At 55.4% G+C, this 15,543-nt stretch overlaps 5 protein-coding genes across 5 annotated transcripts; 3 read left to right on the top strand and 2 right to left on the bottom strand.

Annotated features, from left to right (window-relative positions):
• Positions 1–393: 393 nt before the first annotated feature.
• On the top strand, positions 394–1,917 carry M406DRAFT_338369 (p53-like transcription factor; the record flags this gene model as incomplete). Its single annotated transcript, XM_040921341.1, has 1 exon — positions 394–1,917. The coding sequence occupies one exon, from the start codon at positions 394–396 to the stop codon at positions 1,915–1,917; it is 1,524 nt and encodes a 507-aa protein (XP_040778600.1).
• A 6,115-nt stretch (positions 1,918–8,032) lies between these two features.
• M406DRAFT_355645 (uncharacterized protein) lies at positions 8,033–8,798 on the bottom strand. Its single transcript, XM_040923217.1, has 3 exons — positions 8,641–8,798; positions 8,376–8,500; positions 8,033–8,297 (listed from the first exon to the last, which is right to left on the bottom strand). Exons 1-3 carry the CDS (start codon positions 8,686–8,688, stop codon positions 8,246–8,248), a joined length of 225 nt encoding a protein of 74 aa, XP_040778601.1. The 5' UTR covers positions 8,689–8,798; the 3' UTR covers positions 8,033–8,245.
• A 425-nt stretch (positions 8,799–9,223) lies between these two features.
• Positions 9,224–10,534, top strand: M406DRAFT_97960 (uncharacterized protein; the record flags this gene model as incomplete). Its single annotated transcript, XM_040926384.1, has 3 exons — positions 9,224–9,267; positions 9,352–9,477; positions 9,686–10,534. The coding sequence occupies 3 exons, from the start codon at positions 9,224–9,226 to the stop codon at positions 10,359–10,361; spliced, it is 846 nt and encodes a 281-aa protein (XP_040778602.1). The 3' UTR covers positions 10,362–10,534.
• A 155-nt stretch (positions 10,535–10,689) lies between these two features.
• Positions 10,690–11,643, bottom strand: M406DRAFT_251684 (uncharacterized protein; the record flags this gene model as incomplete). The annotated part of the gene is made up of 1 exon (XM_040916778.1): positions 10,690–11,643. One exon carries the CDS (start codon positions 11,641–11,643, stop codon positions 10,690–10,692), a length of 954 nt encoding a protein of 317 aa, XP_040778603.1.
• A 717-nt stretch (positions 11,644–12,360) lies between these two features.
• M406DRAFT_338373 (Rad4-domain-containing protein) lies at positions 12,361–15,284 on the top strand (the record flags this gene model as incomplete). The annotated part of the gene is made up of 3 exons (XM_040921342.1): positions 12,361–13,510; positions 13,568–15,195; positions 15,258–15,284. 3 exons carry the CDS (start codon positions 12,361–12,363, stop codon positions 15,282–15,284), a joined length of 2,805 nt encoding a protein of 934 aa, XP_040778604.1.
• Between the last annotated feature and the right edge of the window lie 259 nt (positions 15,285–15,543).

A 15,543-nucleotide genomic window follows, 5' to 3' on the forward strand; every position in this document is an offset into this window, starting at 1 on the left:
GGGCAGCCTTGCTGATTGTGTACTACCCAGCAGGTACGGCCAGGACTCCAGCAACTCACCCTTAACCCTCGAGAGTTCAGCTCAACCTTCGCCGTCCGTCATAAATCTGTATGCTCCTGGCCCCACGTCAGCTTTTACCTCTGCACCAGCCTACCCACCTGACAGCGGGAGTTCCTTCTATAATCATAACCCCGCCCCCTTCCTGCCTACCATAGACCAGAGGCCTCGCCTTGGCTCCAAGTACGTGATACACCCCACCCAATGGGGCTCTGCTGACCAGCCTCTGCCCTTTGTCCTTCCCCTGCAAACTACACCACTATTGGGACATTCCAGAATACTTACCAGCTCTGTGTGTGATGTGTGTGTGGGAGTAGCACCTCCAACAACCCGGGCATGGCACATGCCCTCCGAAACACAACATTGCCGCACCCAGGTACACAATTGAGCACACGAGACGTCTACTCGCCACAGACGCCCACCTACAGCAGGAGAACAACCGATCACCCGCGATCTCCCCCATACTTCACTCCAGGTGGGCTCGGACGCCACCCCATTTCGTCAGTCCCGAGTCCCAACCTAGGTTTCACCAACCATCCAGGAACCATGGCCTATTCTTCCAACCAGAAGCAGCAGCAGAACATCCCGCCCCTTCAGGGAATGACGATGCATGGCACTCTGTCTTATTCGGACGCCCCAACCACACACATCAAGCCAGAGATCACGGGCACCATCGACAAGGGCTTCTTCCTGGCAGACAATGAGTGGACATGCTACCGCAGGAATTATTTCTCCTGCGTCTGCTCGTTCCACATCCCGCCCCCGACGCACCCTCAGGCCACCATGCATTTCTTGCCCACCGGCAGCTCGCAGACTTACCAGATCGCAGGCTGGGCCATGTGCATCTCGGCGGTGGTCGCGGACAACGACGCGCACACGATCGAGCTCGTGCAGCACACCCCCAAGCGGGACAAGGGCCCCATCGCCCCTCCAGACAAGATACGGCTAAACCCAAAAACTTCTCAGGCAGCGCATCACCCGCTTGGGCACTACGGCGGGCCTGAGATGGGGCTCGTGGGATCCTCACGCGCCTACGAGCAGTCCCTGTACGGGCAACCCATGCAGCACCAGTCGCTCCACACGTCCCTCCCCACGGAGCACACGTTCGAACGGATCCAATTCAAGCAGGCGACAGCGAACAATGGGAAGCGGAGGGCTGCGCAGCAGTACTATCACCTCGTGGTCGAGCTCTATGCAGACATCGGGCCACAGGGTCAGGGCAACGAGCAATATCTGAAGGTTGCCCACAGGAAGTCGGCAAAGATGATCGTCCGGGGACGATCACCTGGACACTACCAGTCCGAGCGGCGCACGAGCACGAGCAGCGGACCAGGCTCCGGACCGTCAGGGCTCGGCACTTACCCGTCAACCGGCTCACAGAACTTTGGTGGCAACTACGGAAACCTCGGATCCCAGAGCATTGGCACTAGCTACGGCGGCTACGAGACGAGGTCGGGTGATCACTATCGCAACCACTCCGACGCGATTCCCATGGAGCCTATGCTCAGCCAAGAGGAATCTAGGAGCATCCAGGAGCCCGAGAAGTATCAGTACTTCCCCACACCCATCCTCGAGCCCCAGCAGGACCCCCGGCAGCCGATCGAGGTATTCCACCACCCTACAAGCCGTGCTGGAGACAGCAGCCTGCGGGGTCTCGGAACTGGCTATGACCTCACGTCGAAGCTCTACGCGGGACCTTTGTTCTCCGACAAGACAGTGAGCACAGGGCGATTCGAGGGCAAGACGAGCTCGAGCGGCTACTACCCCACCATGATGATGCCACCGTCGGCGGCGGATGGCAGCTACAAACAACAATGGAGAACCTCAGTATCACCTCTGATTACATCGTCCACAGGTTAAGTCAGCACTGGAACCGCCTGCCACCACAGATAACATGCATGTTCTTCGAATCCTACTAGCTGCTGTCTGAGCGTCACGTCCACATGGACGACGTATGGTGAATTACAGGAGATCTCAGAAGGAAATAGAGCAGGTATAGGAAGTTCGAAAGTCCGCTACAACGCTTTACTTCTCTTCTTTCTTTCTTTCTGTGCAGGATGGGAAATAAGGATAAGGTAAATGCGGAGTGCTAGATCAATGGCGCATGGGACGGACATTCACAACAGGTTGGGAATGGGACCAGGCAAAGGACCGGAAACTGGACGGGATTTCCATTCGGGGTGAATGGGGATTTTTAAAAAATGGCATATTGGAAAAGGGATCGACCGACGGCATGGCATGGCATTCGTAAGGGATACCCGTTTGTTTTGTTTTCTTATCTTTGGCATCCCCCCCCCCCCTTCCCCCAATCTTCCTTTTGTCTTTCTTCCTTTCCTTCTTTCACACCCCCCACACCCCCTTCCATCCCCTCATAGGACGGCCATGTCTCGATTTCGGCACTTGCACTTGCAACAACACTCGCTTTTTGAAAACGGAGGTCCTTTTTCTTCTTCTCTTTTTTTCTTTCTAAGACTGGGTTTTGTTGATGCTGGATCTTGACGGGACAAGAAGAGGAGGGGGAGGGAGGGGAGAGGGGGCGCTGGGACAGTCGACGTGCGGGGGATAGGCATGATATTCTGGTTGATCCAGAAGCAACATTCGAGCGTTTACCACTGTGATGGGTTGGACTTGTGTGCATCCCACCACGATGCTCCGATACCTCGGATCAAGACTATTCTGCTCTATCTTCATTTTTTCTCTCTTTCGCTTTCTTGCTTATTTAATTTTCTCTTTATGGACAATTGCATCTCATGAACACATTCTCACACCTGCTTGCCTGCGTTTCCTATGAATCCAATAGTACGATTGTTGAAATGGTTACGAGCAAGTCTGTGTGGACTGGGGACATTGCCGTCAGCCACGCTCCCCTGGTTACACAAACCCAATAAACGATTGCTTACGGCGAGCCTATGTTGCCGTAAGGCTTGCTTACTTTTGTTACGTAGATCTAAACAGCGCCATTGTTTATTCTTGTTCCTCTCTGTGTGTCTCTACTGCGGCGCCTGGCCGGCTGTCGCTCCAACTTGCCTCCAAAGACGGTCTCCTGGAATGCGTAGTCGTGGACGTACATGGTACAAACATATGCGTGAGCACGGATACGACATGCATCTGCCCCCTTGAACGGGAAGATCTGGGGCCTTTTTCTTTCGGGAAGTCAGCTCGCATAGTGTTGCTAGCCTTGGGACGTAGCTGATCCGATAGGCTCACGAGCGAAGGATGGGAAAGGGACAGAAAGGAATGGGTGGGTGTGGACTGAGAGAATGGACATCATCCTGGGGAGCGGGAATCTGGCGGTACGATCGGCGCATGGTGGGGGGGGGGGGGGGGGAAAGACAAAGGGAGGATGTATTCAATACAGTACCATGTACATAGGTAAAAGATTTGAGAGCCATGTCCGAATGAGGCAGAGAAATTTTTCGTCGTCTTACTTGCAGGAGGATTAACCGACAGGCCGGTAATTCACTCCTTCTCCTCTCCTCCTCTATGGTCCAAAGTTGGACGGATTATCCTGCGGGAGGATGATTCACGTGAGAGCCTCGCCCGCCTCGTACCTACACCATGATGTTTGAATTTTCACTCCTCCCTCTCCTACCCAAAACACCGCCTCTGGATTAGTCGAGACGTGAGGTTCGAAATGAAGACAGCAAATGAAACGAATCGAGTGACGTCTAAATAAGGTTGTGGCTAGTTCCTCTAGCCCGCGGTCCATCGCGGCCACGAGCTCCCGGGAAGCCTAGATTGGTGAAATTTTTTTTTCTTTTCGAATTTTATTGATTCTTGTCGCTGCCCCCTCTCCTCCCCCCCCCCCCTTCTCCTAACCTGGAACGATGCCGGCGCGGCGGAACCCTTCATCCACAAGTCCTTCCTCGGACTGGAGGAAGAATCCAAGAAGCCGAGGTGCCGCGGGTGGAGAAACGGAGGCCAAGTAAAAATAAAAACAAAAATTGGGGACCCCTGGAAAAAAGGAGGAGGGAGGCAGAGGAAGGGAAGGAGACAGGGGTGGGGGGTTTGTTACCCGTGATGCTAATGAAGCGTTGGGGTTGACTTCGTCCCTTCCTCTTTCAGCAACGCTGCATCTTGCCTCAATTTTCATCATTATCGACAGTCATCAAAGGAATAAAATGTGCTTCTTTTCTTCCTTATTTTTCATCTCGTATTGATAAAAATGGCCCGCCGTGGCTTGGGTCTCTCTCTCTCTCTCTCTCTCTGTGTGTGTGTGTGTGTGTGGTGACTGAGACATTGGCGTATAGCTGTTCCGGAGGGGGCCTGCGCCACGACGACGATGATGCGTGGGGGGATGGAGATGGACCCTCCTGAGTACCTCGACGTTCAAAGGAGGGAATACGGTCTCTGAGAGATCCACTTCCTGCCCTGAGTTGCTGCCTAAGTACCTATTTTACGCTTTTTCCCCCTCCTTAGAATGACGTTGCGATGGCCGTCATTGCCGTTATCATCCTTGTGTTGAGGGACGGATAAGACGGCCAGACGGCACGGAAGGACAGGACCTTCTTCAGGGGTCAGTTCCCGCCCTGCTAAGCCCCTGCGCGGCCTGTAGTGGTGGTGGTAAGCCCTTCCAAATGGGTTGTTGCACTCCATCCCGCGATCATAGTCCAACATTTCACACCATCTGACAAGTACTCTTGACCACTGCACAACCACTCCTGCGCCCCCCCATTCGGCACGCACATGTCTTCGCATAGCCCTATCCACCACCAGGCCGCGTCTGAAAAGAGAGAGACTACTGTACATCTTATGTCATATGCAAATTTTCCTCCCCTCCCCACACACCCACTCATTCTTTCTTACCAATCCTGCGTACGTGAGGTGTGGTGGACCTTAACCTCAGCTGCTGACCATCTCACACTCCCTTCCCCCACCTTTGCCCTCCGCATGCCAGCACACCTGACCTAACGGGGAGCACATGCCATTGAGACTTTGGAACATGATAGGAGGGGAGGATAGGAAAGAAAGAAGACGGAAAAAGAAGGAAAATAGAGGGCGCGGGTACAGGTTACACAACCTTTACGGTCATCCTTCGCTCAGCCCTACCACCACCAAGTGTCGACATCATACAGCGTCAGCATCTCTACCGTTCTCACAAAGTTGACGTGATCACCCAAAGCTTTTTCAACGGTCTCTTTCGACATGGTGGATCGGCTTCGGTTCCGGTATCACTAAGCCCAGCCCACACCACCCTCCTCTTCCCCGAGCCGCTCTTTTCTCACCACTTCTAAGTACAATAGATGTTGTGGCACCTTCGCTTACTCCCCGTTCTTCTGCCTAGGATCTTGGAAGGGCAAATCCGCGTATCTGAGAAAATCTCTCAATATGCCACAGCGCTATGGGATTGGAAAGTAAAGGTACCACCGGAAGTCTCGGGGCAGGCTGAGAAGTGCGAGGTAGCAAGCATCCCCAGTACATGCCATGATGCTCGACATAGGAGACAAAGTAGCGCGACGGCTCATCATCCATGGGGCCAGATGATGGTGATTATGATGCACAATTTCGGACAAGCGGTCCCCCCATCATATAACGGTGGAGTTTTACGGCCCGTCTCTCTCGATGAAAGGCGTCCGATTTCTCGCGGCCGAGTCAGCCCTCTTGTTTCTGATGATACAGCCGCACAGCCTCACCGCTGTGTTAACACTGGTATTTCAGCTTTGGCCTTGTATCCCAATACAGGGCTATTGCGGAGAGCAACAGGTAATTCCACGACCGCCCCCCCCCCCTACCCCCAGGCGGCATGATCTGCATCGTGCAGCCTGACCGGTGTGTTTGTGCATGTCTACTTGGTAGAGGCGGCTGCAAAATTACAGCCAGTACGACAGTACCATGTCTACTTGCTGATCCTGAGGCTTCTTCGCCCGTATGACTGCAGCCGGGCGGACCCCCCCTCCCTCCACCTCTCTACGTCGTTGAATCCTCGCTATCCGTCTTCCTAGGGTGTGATCACACTCCCATAATTTCTCGCTTGTTCCTTCCGGCGCACGCACTCCACTCTTCAAGGAAGCGAGGTCGCTTTCTTTACAATTCGCCTCTGGCAGGGTGAATCCGGCACCAGAAAGGGGGTGGGGACAAACGACTGCGGCGTACGGTTTCAGTCCACGTAGGTTCCAGAGAATCCGATCGGGTCCGAGCCAGTAAGTTGAGGCATTTCCCACAAACACTTTGGTCAACAGATCCTGCAATCCTTTCTCTCTCGGCCGGTGCAGTGGAGAAAATCAGCACACGGGTACCCAAGTAATAGAGAGACGTGTACTTTGACGATGAAACAAGGTCACGTGGTAATGGATCGCCTAGTAAGTTCTGAGAAGGGCAAATTCTCCGTGGGCATGTTTCGAGAAGGTGGTTCGGTCTCAGACCCGGCTGTCTGATCAAGGAAGGGGCCGCCTCCTGTAGGGCTGAGGCAGAGAGGAGAGAGAGAGAGAGAGAGACGGACGGCGGCCCTTGGCTCAGATCCGGGGAATGTGACAAGTCACTTCACGGGCATGACGCGCAGTCGAGAGTCGTGTGCAGGCGGCGAGGCAAGGCAGGCGCAGGCGCAGGCTCGAAGCGACAGGATTCCCTCCTTCTCGCATATGCATGACACGGCCTTGCCCCCCCCCCCCCCCCTCCTCCCCCATTCAGGTACATCGTGGGCTCCATGTGGTTCTGCAGTTGCCTCCTTCGGTTCTGTCCGCTCGGAGTTTCAGGCCCCCTAAATCAGGCCCGTGAACTGATGTACGGCTGTTTGTCTGGCGTGCATGAGTTCTGGTCTGCGAGGTTCTCTGGACAGGGGGAAAGTCGGCCTCCTCCTCTCTCTTCCTGCGGGTCAGCAGGTGAGAATCTTCTCTCTTCCTCCAGGAGCCCGAGCCGCGCCTAGGCGCACACGAGGCTTGTTTGTATGAGGCCAGCCTATTGAGATAGGTTAGTTGAACTGGCGATGTACGTGGGCTGCTCGTAGCTTCGAGACCTTGTGCGTTTGCCACGCTGCATGCCGGTCCACTTCCTCGGTCTGCTGTCTCTGGGATGCCGCGCCACGAATTTGATGGTTTTTTTTTGGGGGGGGGGGGGGTGCGGTTCTTGGCCGAGATGGATGCGTTGATGAATGGTGCTGATCTGAGATTTCTCCTCTTTGTTGAAACCCCCGTGATGGAAAGTATCTTTTAGGGGCAGATGGGGTAAGTCACATTTTGCAGTGGGTTATGACATAGGGAAATGTATAGAGGACTTGCTCCTCGGTAGGTGAGGCTACACTGTACCTGCTTCCTCATGGTCAAGTTCGGTAGACAGCGAATGGTCTGCTACATAGGAAGAAGCCATTCGTCAGGTACCTCGATGACGGCCCAGAACAACTCGACGCGGCCTGACCTATGTAGATGTGATCTTTCGGGTCGTTCTGAACGCCCAGGGGGAAAAGCTCATCCGGAATAAGGCGCCGATGCCACATGCTTGTTGCTCAAGGATAGCGGAGCCGGCCGTCGTGGGCCCGTCTTGAGGCGTGCCTGGCCGCGGCTCTAAAGCTTTACAGGCGTTCAGAAGAACAAAAATATCAGTTGAACTGCTACTAGAACAGTACTCACATGGGCGCCATTCGAGTGCCATACAATCGACACGCGTCCACATCGGCGTCACAAACCATGCTCTCGTCCCGACTCGAGGGCCTGCTGAGTGGTTATTGAAAACCCCTGAATTTGAACCGCTTTATACTATGCTTCGTGTTGATGATACCTTTCGCACCATTAATTGACACAGTGCACTCTCCCGACATCTCACAAGATACAACTAAGCAAGGTGCCGAAGCGAACGTGCGGTTGCTGGAGGATGGGAGAGAGACAATCTCCCGGGTGACCATTTCCAGGAAATAATAGAAAAATGCATTGGTACACGTTTGGGGGGGGTTATGGGACAGCCGTTTGCTCTAGGTCGACTTGAGCCATCACGGATTCGACGTTCCGAACTCGGGATAATTACTCGAGATGAGGCTCGGGTATATGTTGAGAGACAAGAAACATTTTGAATAAATTCCTTTGGACTGATCCGTTTGAGGGTCACGAAACGTAAATCTGAACCTGTCGCAGACTTGATCAAGATTGCTTGTTCCAACGTGGGAACCCATCAATTGCCCTCACGTCCGTCCTGTCTATCAATGTACAGTTGGCCTCGACGATCCGGCTCTCGTGTCCCTCAAATCGCATCCCACCATCGTCTAGTGGTTTGTCTTTGCCTTTTCATCCGCCTCTGCCTGTTCCATGAATTTCCTGCGAAATAGAGTCAGCCGCTGCTCCTGACGGATGTCGCCTGCCACCGAAGAGAAGAAGAAGGGGGGTCCAAAGTACTTGATGAAGTCGGCCTCGTCGGAGCTTGCTGCGTTGATCGGGGGAGTCTGTGTGGTCTTCTTGCCGCCACCGCGCAGGGCGAGGGTGGTGCCACCGAACAGAGCGCCCAGAACACCCATGGCCAGCTAAATCAGAAGGAAAACAATCGAGAGTCAGCACCAATGGTCGTCATCGCCAGTGAAGGAGGAAGACCCGAGAGGATGTTCTCTTCTTCTCGCAGCCGCGGGCGTCACGGGCGATCGGGGCAGGGCGCAGGAGAACTGACGTAGTGGGAGCCGACTCTGGCGCCGAAGACGCTGTAGTATTGGACCATCTTGGACAATTGATCTGGGCCGGCTTTACAAGGAGAGTCGGGCTGTGGAGGTTGATGTGAAGGGAGGGGGGGTTAAGAGCGTGCTGTTGGGTGGGAAAACGACGCAAGACGTTTCAATTGACAAGCTCCCCGGCAGCTGCTGAATTTGCTGGTGCCTCAGGCCGTACCCGCCCCGACACCCCCGGGCACTTACTGCCCGCCTACAGGCGAGTATGTAAGCCTTGGCGGGGATGGTCGGAATTAACCGCAACGGCGCATCAGTCTTGCCAATGGTCCACGGTGGAGCTCCTGCCTTGGTCCCTCCCACCCGCTTTTATCCTTCTGGGGTCATCTATTCGATTCGCGACGCGACGTCATTTGCGACAATCTATCGTCCCCAACTTTCGCAACGCCTCGTGCAGACTCTCTTGAGGTGCCCACGAACACCAGCAGAAATTATCTCGGCGCCCACGACTCGCAGCGCCTTGCCTGGTTCGAGCTGTACACTTATCGTCCACCCAGCTTTCAAATCTCTCTCTAATCTGCACTGTTCAAGATGTGGTGGGGAAAGAGTTCGGACGACAAAGATCCCAAGGCCTCGTCGCCCTCCGTCAAGGAGACGCCAGCCGCAGCAGCCAGTGCAGCAGCTGATGCACAGAGGTACGACAAATCGTCAGCACCCAGGAGAGATGCCTCGGCCCCCTTCGATCCGAAGCTGCCAGACCATGAGAAGCTGCCTCCGGCGCTGCAGAAGATTATTGAGAAGTCGGAGAAGGAAGACAATTTTTTCGATGAGCTGGTCGACGGATAGTATGTTCCGTTTCGCACCGCTGCGATCACTTTCTTTCCCCCTCTCATATCCCAAGTCCCACACTGGCTTCATTGCAGTTGGAATTGCATCCAGCGCAGTGGCATTGGCATTCCAGTGACAGCATTTGCTGCCGGCCATGCCGAGCCGTCGACCATATTTAGCCATCGCTGGTCCGCCAATTGCTAACCCTGTACCTTTCTTGAACAGCGCCCCTGAATCCACCGAATCCAACGTTCGTTTCGCCGCCTATGCTGCTCGCGTGCGCACCATCCTCCTCTCTGCGCATCGCTATGTGGCCTACACGTCCGATATAGGCGAGTCCTTCCGGCCAATCGCCCATCCCTGGCTAGTACGCGGCGCATACGGTGTATCATGGGCCTACATCCTCGGAGATGTCTCCTACGAGGGGTACAAGGCCTACCTGCACAATCAGCGCGTCCTCAACCCGCAGCTGCAGCTCTCTGACCATCAGCGGAAGCTCACGGGTCTAGAGCCCGTTGCCGAGGTCCCCACAAATGTCCAGCCAGGCACCGTCTCCCCGCTGGAAAACTGGAAAACAGTCATGGCGCAGAGGGCCATCTTCCAGTCAGTGGCAAGCATGGGTCTGCCGGCGTTCACGATTCACAGCGTTGTGAGGTACAGCGGAAGGGCGTTGAAGGATGCCAAGAACAAGACGATACGAACGTGGGGACCCATTGGACTCGGCCTTGCTGTTGTACCATTCCTGCCCACCCTCTTCGACGAGCCCGTGGAGAGCGCGACTGAGTGGATCTTCCACAAGGGATTCCAGACCTTTGGCGGAGAAACATATGTTGGCGATGCGCCCACCACCGGCAGAGAGAAGGCCATGGTCAAGAAGCCACACAAGGAGAAAGACTTATGAGAACAGCACAGTACATTCGCTTTGGTCCTCGTAGATGAAGGTCTTGGTGGGATGGTCAGAACATCTCACACTCCTCTGGCGTTGGTGCAGAACATTTATTCCTCTCGACTTGAGAACAGCAGTCTGTTCATAGCATTACTGCCTCTGAAAAATGAAGATAATAGATCCCCTCCTCCTATTCGAGTGTCGTTACCAAAGCGCTCTCTCTCTCTCATTCTCTCGCAGTGGTATCTCTGATGATGATCCGAAATGTCCACCCGCTCTCAACGCCAGAACTCCATGGTGACGCTATGCAGAAAAACCTTGCCTACCGATGTAGGACCCCATTTCATACCTCAATTAAATCAGGGGTGGAAGGGCCAACACCCCTCAGGAGCACAATCGTATTGCCCGAGGTGAGGGCTGTGCCGACCTTCTCACTGAACTCCAACACCCTCCCGCCCTCCACATGGAACACCCTCAGCTTGTCCTCCTCCTTGTTTGACTGGTTGTTAATGTTTTCAATCTGCAGGCTCTTAGCCGCAGCATCCAGCACCCTGCCGATGACCCAGTCCTTGGAGTAAAAGAACTTGCCCTTGGGCATCTTGGCCGTCGTCGTCGCCGCCTCGGCCTCCACATATAGATATACCCTCTTCTCAGCCGCCAGCTTGTCATCCCCCTTGGCGGTCTTCTTCAGATCGTTGACGGCGACGACGCGCTGCGACGCAGACGTGGGCTTCGCCTTGGGAAGCGCGCGCCCCGCCGCCGCCGCCGCCTTCTCCCGGTTCGTCCTGGTCCACGCCTTGAAGTTGCTAAACGCCGTGTTGAAGGCCTTGTTCACCGCGGCGGTCGGGCGCGCGCCCAGGGGCTCGAGGTTCTTGCAGTCGTGGTCGTCCTCGAAGCGGTGCTTGAGGCAGTAGTCCCGGTTGCACCGGTCGCAGTGGACGCCCTGCACGAGGCTCGTGCCGACGCGCGTCTTGCAGTCGGGCGCGGCGCAGTCCTTCTCGGCCACCAGGCTGCGCATCTGCTTGTCGGCGCCATAGCTGGGCTTGGCGAGCTGGGCCTGCCGGCGGCGCTCGGCCCAGGCGCCCGCGCGGGCGCACCGGTGGGCGGACTCGGTCCGGTGGTCGAGGCAGAAGGTCTTGTTGCAGGACTGGCAGAGGAAAGGGAGGAAGTCGAGGAGGTTGCAGTAGTCGGCCTCGCAGTGGCTGCCGACGAGGGTGGCGTCGTACTGGGAGCGGTCGGCGAGCTGGGTCATGTTGACGTAGGAGGTCTCTTCTGGGGGTGGTGTGTTGGAGGCCATTTTTGGGGGGACGACGGCGAGGCGGCGACGAGGGCGGGAGAATATGTAGGGCGGATGGAAGGCAGATGCGCGCTACGTAAGTTGCGTTACGTGGATTAGCAATATGGTCGCCTGAGGTCGGCAAAGTGTGCGGCCGAGGCTGAGGCTGAGAGAGACTGGGCATAGGCGAGGAGAAGGAGAGGCAAGGCTGCTGACCAACACGTAAGTGAGGACCCCTATGAGAGCCCCCTGGAAGCACCTAGAAGGTGGGGGGGGGGGGCTCTCTAGCGGGGATGGCCCCTGTCGCGCTCTACATACCATACGAGGCTGAAAGACTGCCTACTAGAACTCGACAGTGGAACACAATACTGAGTACAAGATGTAGGACTTGTAGACCAGGAAGCCTTTTCACATGCCAATTCCTACCTCATTATATCTTTCCTATAGATGAGTACACTTTCCTTCTTTATGAAAAAGGCCCCTGATCAATAATGAAAGTATGAACATCCGCAATAAGCAGGGACCCTAACCCTGTCGCGAGGAGGCCTTAAAGTGCTCACGTGCTCGCGTGTCTTCTGAGCGCGCTTGCTTTCCGCTCGGGAATCTATGACGTTCTTATATGGACTCTTCTGATTGGCAGGGGTACCTCTAATCAACACCATCTTATGCATGAGTACAAAATGGTGAGACCCTCTTAAGCATTATGTCTTTTTCTGCCTAGCATTCCGGTCTACCACGATGCCACCTCATGTCCCTCGCAAGAGGCTACGGGAGGACTCTCCCGACAGGTCCGAGGGCAAGCCCAAGAAGAAGAGCAAGGCGCCTGCAGCGGCTCCGCCGAGGAAAGCAACTCTCTTCGACGACCTCGACGCGGCCGCTTCGCCTAAGACAAAGGGCAAAGCCTGCCAGAGGCTGGTGGAAAGCAGTGATGACAGCAGCTCTCTGACGTCTCTGTCAGATGCTGATTTCGAGGATGTCCCAGCTGCAAAATCCACGGGGCGGCCACCAAAGGTCGAGGAGGACGACCAGGCCGAGGAGGATGAGGACGATGAGGACATAGAGTTCGAAGATGTCTCTTATTCAACGACTCTCGCGCCCCAGGAGGCGACGGGCCTAAAGGATGGTGCGCTCGAGCTGACGTTATCTCATATTCCGACTGCCTCCTACACGGACTTTGGCGGGAAGCGAGGTCCTTCGAAGAATGAACGTCGGATCCGTGCTGCGACGCACTGCATGCATGTCCAATTTCTAATGTGGCACAATGCTCTTCGGAACACTTGGCTCTGCGACCCGACTGTGCAAGGCATCATGCTATCACATCTGCCGCCGGGAATGTGGGATGAGATTGAGCGGTTCAGACGAAACAGTGGGCTTGAGGCGCCTGATGTTCCTACGAAGAAATTGACCAAAGGAGGGTCCAAGGGCAAGACGAAAGGAAAGAGCAAGACTGCAGCCGCAAAAGCCTCGAGAAGAGACTGGGGTGCTGCAGCGGAGAGACTCGAAAAGGGCGCCGTCGACTTGAGCTTTGGCGATCCGCTCTTTCGCTTGCTCAAAGCCCTCTCGAATTGGTGGCGGAAGAGATTCCGCATCACGGCCCCCGGTGTCCGCAAAATCGGCTATATGCAGACTAGGCGTAGCACAAGCCTGATTAAGGGCTACAGGGCGGGCGGCACCAACCCCAAACGATACGGTGAGCGCATATCAGGTCTTGACTGGTTCCAGTTGCGAGCGCAGGAGTGCGCTGGGAGCCGTGATGTTGGCGCCCAGCTGTTCACTGCCCTCCTCAGGGCTATTGGTTTGGAGGCACGCATGATTGCGAATCTTCAGCCAGTTGGCTTTGGGTTCAACAAGCTTGAGGATGCCGAGCCAGAGAAGCAGGATGAGGATAGCGGGGCTGAGACACCAGTCCAGACGAATGGACGTGCCGGAACCGCGAGGGGAAAAGTCAACAAGCCACGCAAGCATTTGGAGGACAGGCTCTCTGGACAGCAGTCTCATCAACCTGGCAGGTCGCTCCGTCAAAAGGGTCGGGCAAGCCTCAAAGATGGCCCTGACGACGCACAAGATGATGACCTTGACCTGTCGGATAGCGACGATGACTCCATTATCGAGATCCCACCACTGAAACCACCCAAGAACACGACCACGGCTAAATTTGACAAAGACCTGGAATATCCTCACTACTGGACCGAGGTGCTCTCTCCGGCGACACAAAAATATGTGCCGGTGGATGCCATCGTGAAAAACGTGATCGGCACAAATAGGGAGCTTACCGAATCCTTTGAGCCGCGAGGAGCGAAGGCTGATAAGGCCAAGCAGGTCATGGCTTATGTTGTGGGCTTCTCAGACGATGGTACGGCCAAAGACGTGACAGTGAGGTATCTCAAGCAGCAAATCTTTCCAGGACGGACGAAGGGCATGCGATTACCCATTGAGAAGGTACCAGTGTATAATAAGAACGGCAAGGTGAAGCGATATGACCAGTTTGACTGGTTCAAGTCGGTCCTCCGCGGCTACGTCAGGGGCGGCGAGAAACAACCTCTCACAGACATTGACTGGGACGAGGAGCTCACCGATCTCAAGGCTGCGCAGCCCCAGCAAAAAGAAGTGAAGGATGGTGAAGAGACCCTACAGTATTACAAGCAGTCCAAAGATTTCGTCCTGGCACGTCATCTGAAGCGCGAGGAGGCCCTGCTGCCAACCGCAAAGCCAGTCAAGGTTTTCAAGAACAAGGGCAAGAAGGGTAAAGGCGAAGAGGAGCCCGTGTACCTCCGTAAGGACATTGTGCAAGTCAAGAGCGAAGAGACTTGGCACAAGCAAGGGCGCGCCCCCCTGCCCGGTGTCGAGCCGCTCAAGATGGCGCCGTACAGAGTCGCGACGACGAACAGACGGAGGGAGCTAGCGGAGGCGGAGGCTCTTGCCGGGCACAAGGTCCTGCAGCCCCTTTACAGCTACGACCAGACGGACTGGATCATCCCACCGCCTATCGAGAATGGTGTGATCCCGAAGAATCAGTACGGCAACATCGACCTGTTTGCTGAGCACATGCTGCCCGAGGGAGCCGCGCACGTTCCCTACCGAGGCGCAGTTCGTGTATGTAAGCGATTGGAGATTGATTTTGCCGAAGCAGTGGTCGACTTTGAGTTTGGCCACCGCATGGCCGTGCCCGTCATCCATGGGGTCGTCATTCCTGAGGAGCACTACGACAGCGTCATGGAGGAGCTGGCCAAGGACGAGGCTGAGAAGAAGCGCAAGGAGGACGAGAAGCGGAGGAAACTTGTCCTCACCACGTGGAAGAGATTTCTCATGGGCCTGCGCATTCGGGAAAGGATCCGGCGGGAGTACGGCGACGCCGACGGTTCCTACAACGTCTTCGGTCACAGTCGAGACCAGCCTGAGGAGCAAAACGAACAAGTCAATGGCGAGGAGATGGCGGGCGGGTTCCTGCCAGAAGGCTTCGAAGAGCCAGATGAAGGAGATCATGGTGCTGTGAAGGAGTCGAGCTTCTTCTTCCCGGCCAACGACGACGACGACGACGACGACGAAGATGATGCGGACGATGGACATCTAATCGTGGATCACGGAGAGGCTAGCGTGCCGATGTCTTTGACGTTACCAACACCAACGTCGGGTAGGAGCTTGGGACCAAGTGCGACTCGTGATGATACAGAGAAGCCCTCAAGGCGGCAAAGGGCTCAGAGAAGAGTCACACAGCTGTCTTCTGATGAGGAGGACCAGAGCGGTTTGGCCGGAGATGAGAGTGAGGATGTGGATTCTGACGACGAGTATGAGGGATAGTATTTGTCACGCAGCCAGCTGTTGATCATATATGAGCTGTCACCTTTTCCTGAAACCCCGCAGCTTGTAATCCAATACACGGCTTGAGCTCCAAGGGCCGATCAGTTTGCCACTGCCAAACTG

Source organism: Cryphonectria parasitica (assembly GCF_011745365.1).
Source record: "Cryphonectria parasitica EP155 unplaced genomic scaffold M406scaffold_3, whole genome shotgun sequence".
In the NCBI taxonomy this organism is placed as follows: domain Eukaryota; kingdom Fungi; phylum Ascomycota; class Sordariomycetes; order Diaporthales; family Cryphonectriaceae; genus Cryphonectria; species Cryphonectria parasitica.

Excerpts from the sequence above, each read along its gene's own strand:
- M406DRAFT_355645 (XM_040923217.1), bottom strand. The coding sequence starts at position 8,688 with ATGGTCCAATACTACAGCGTCTTCGGCGCCAGAGTCGGCTCCCACTAC. Across the intron at positions 8,501-8,640 it reads CCAGAGTCGGCTCCCACTAC|CTGGCCATGGGTGTTCTGGG; the intron begins GTCAGTTCTCCT and ends CTTCTGATTTAG. Across the intron at positions 8,298-8,375 it reads GACGAGGCCGACTTCATCAA|GAAATTCATGGAACAGGCAG; the intron begins GTACTTTGGACC and ends TCTATTTCGCAG.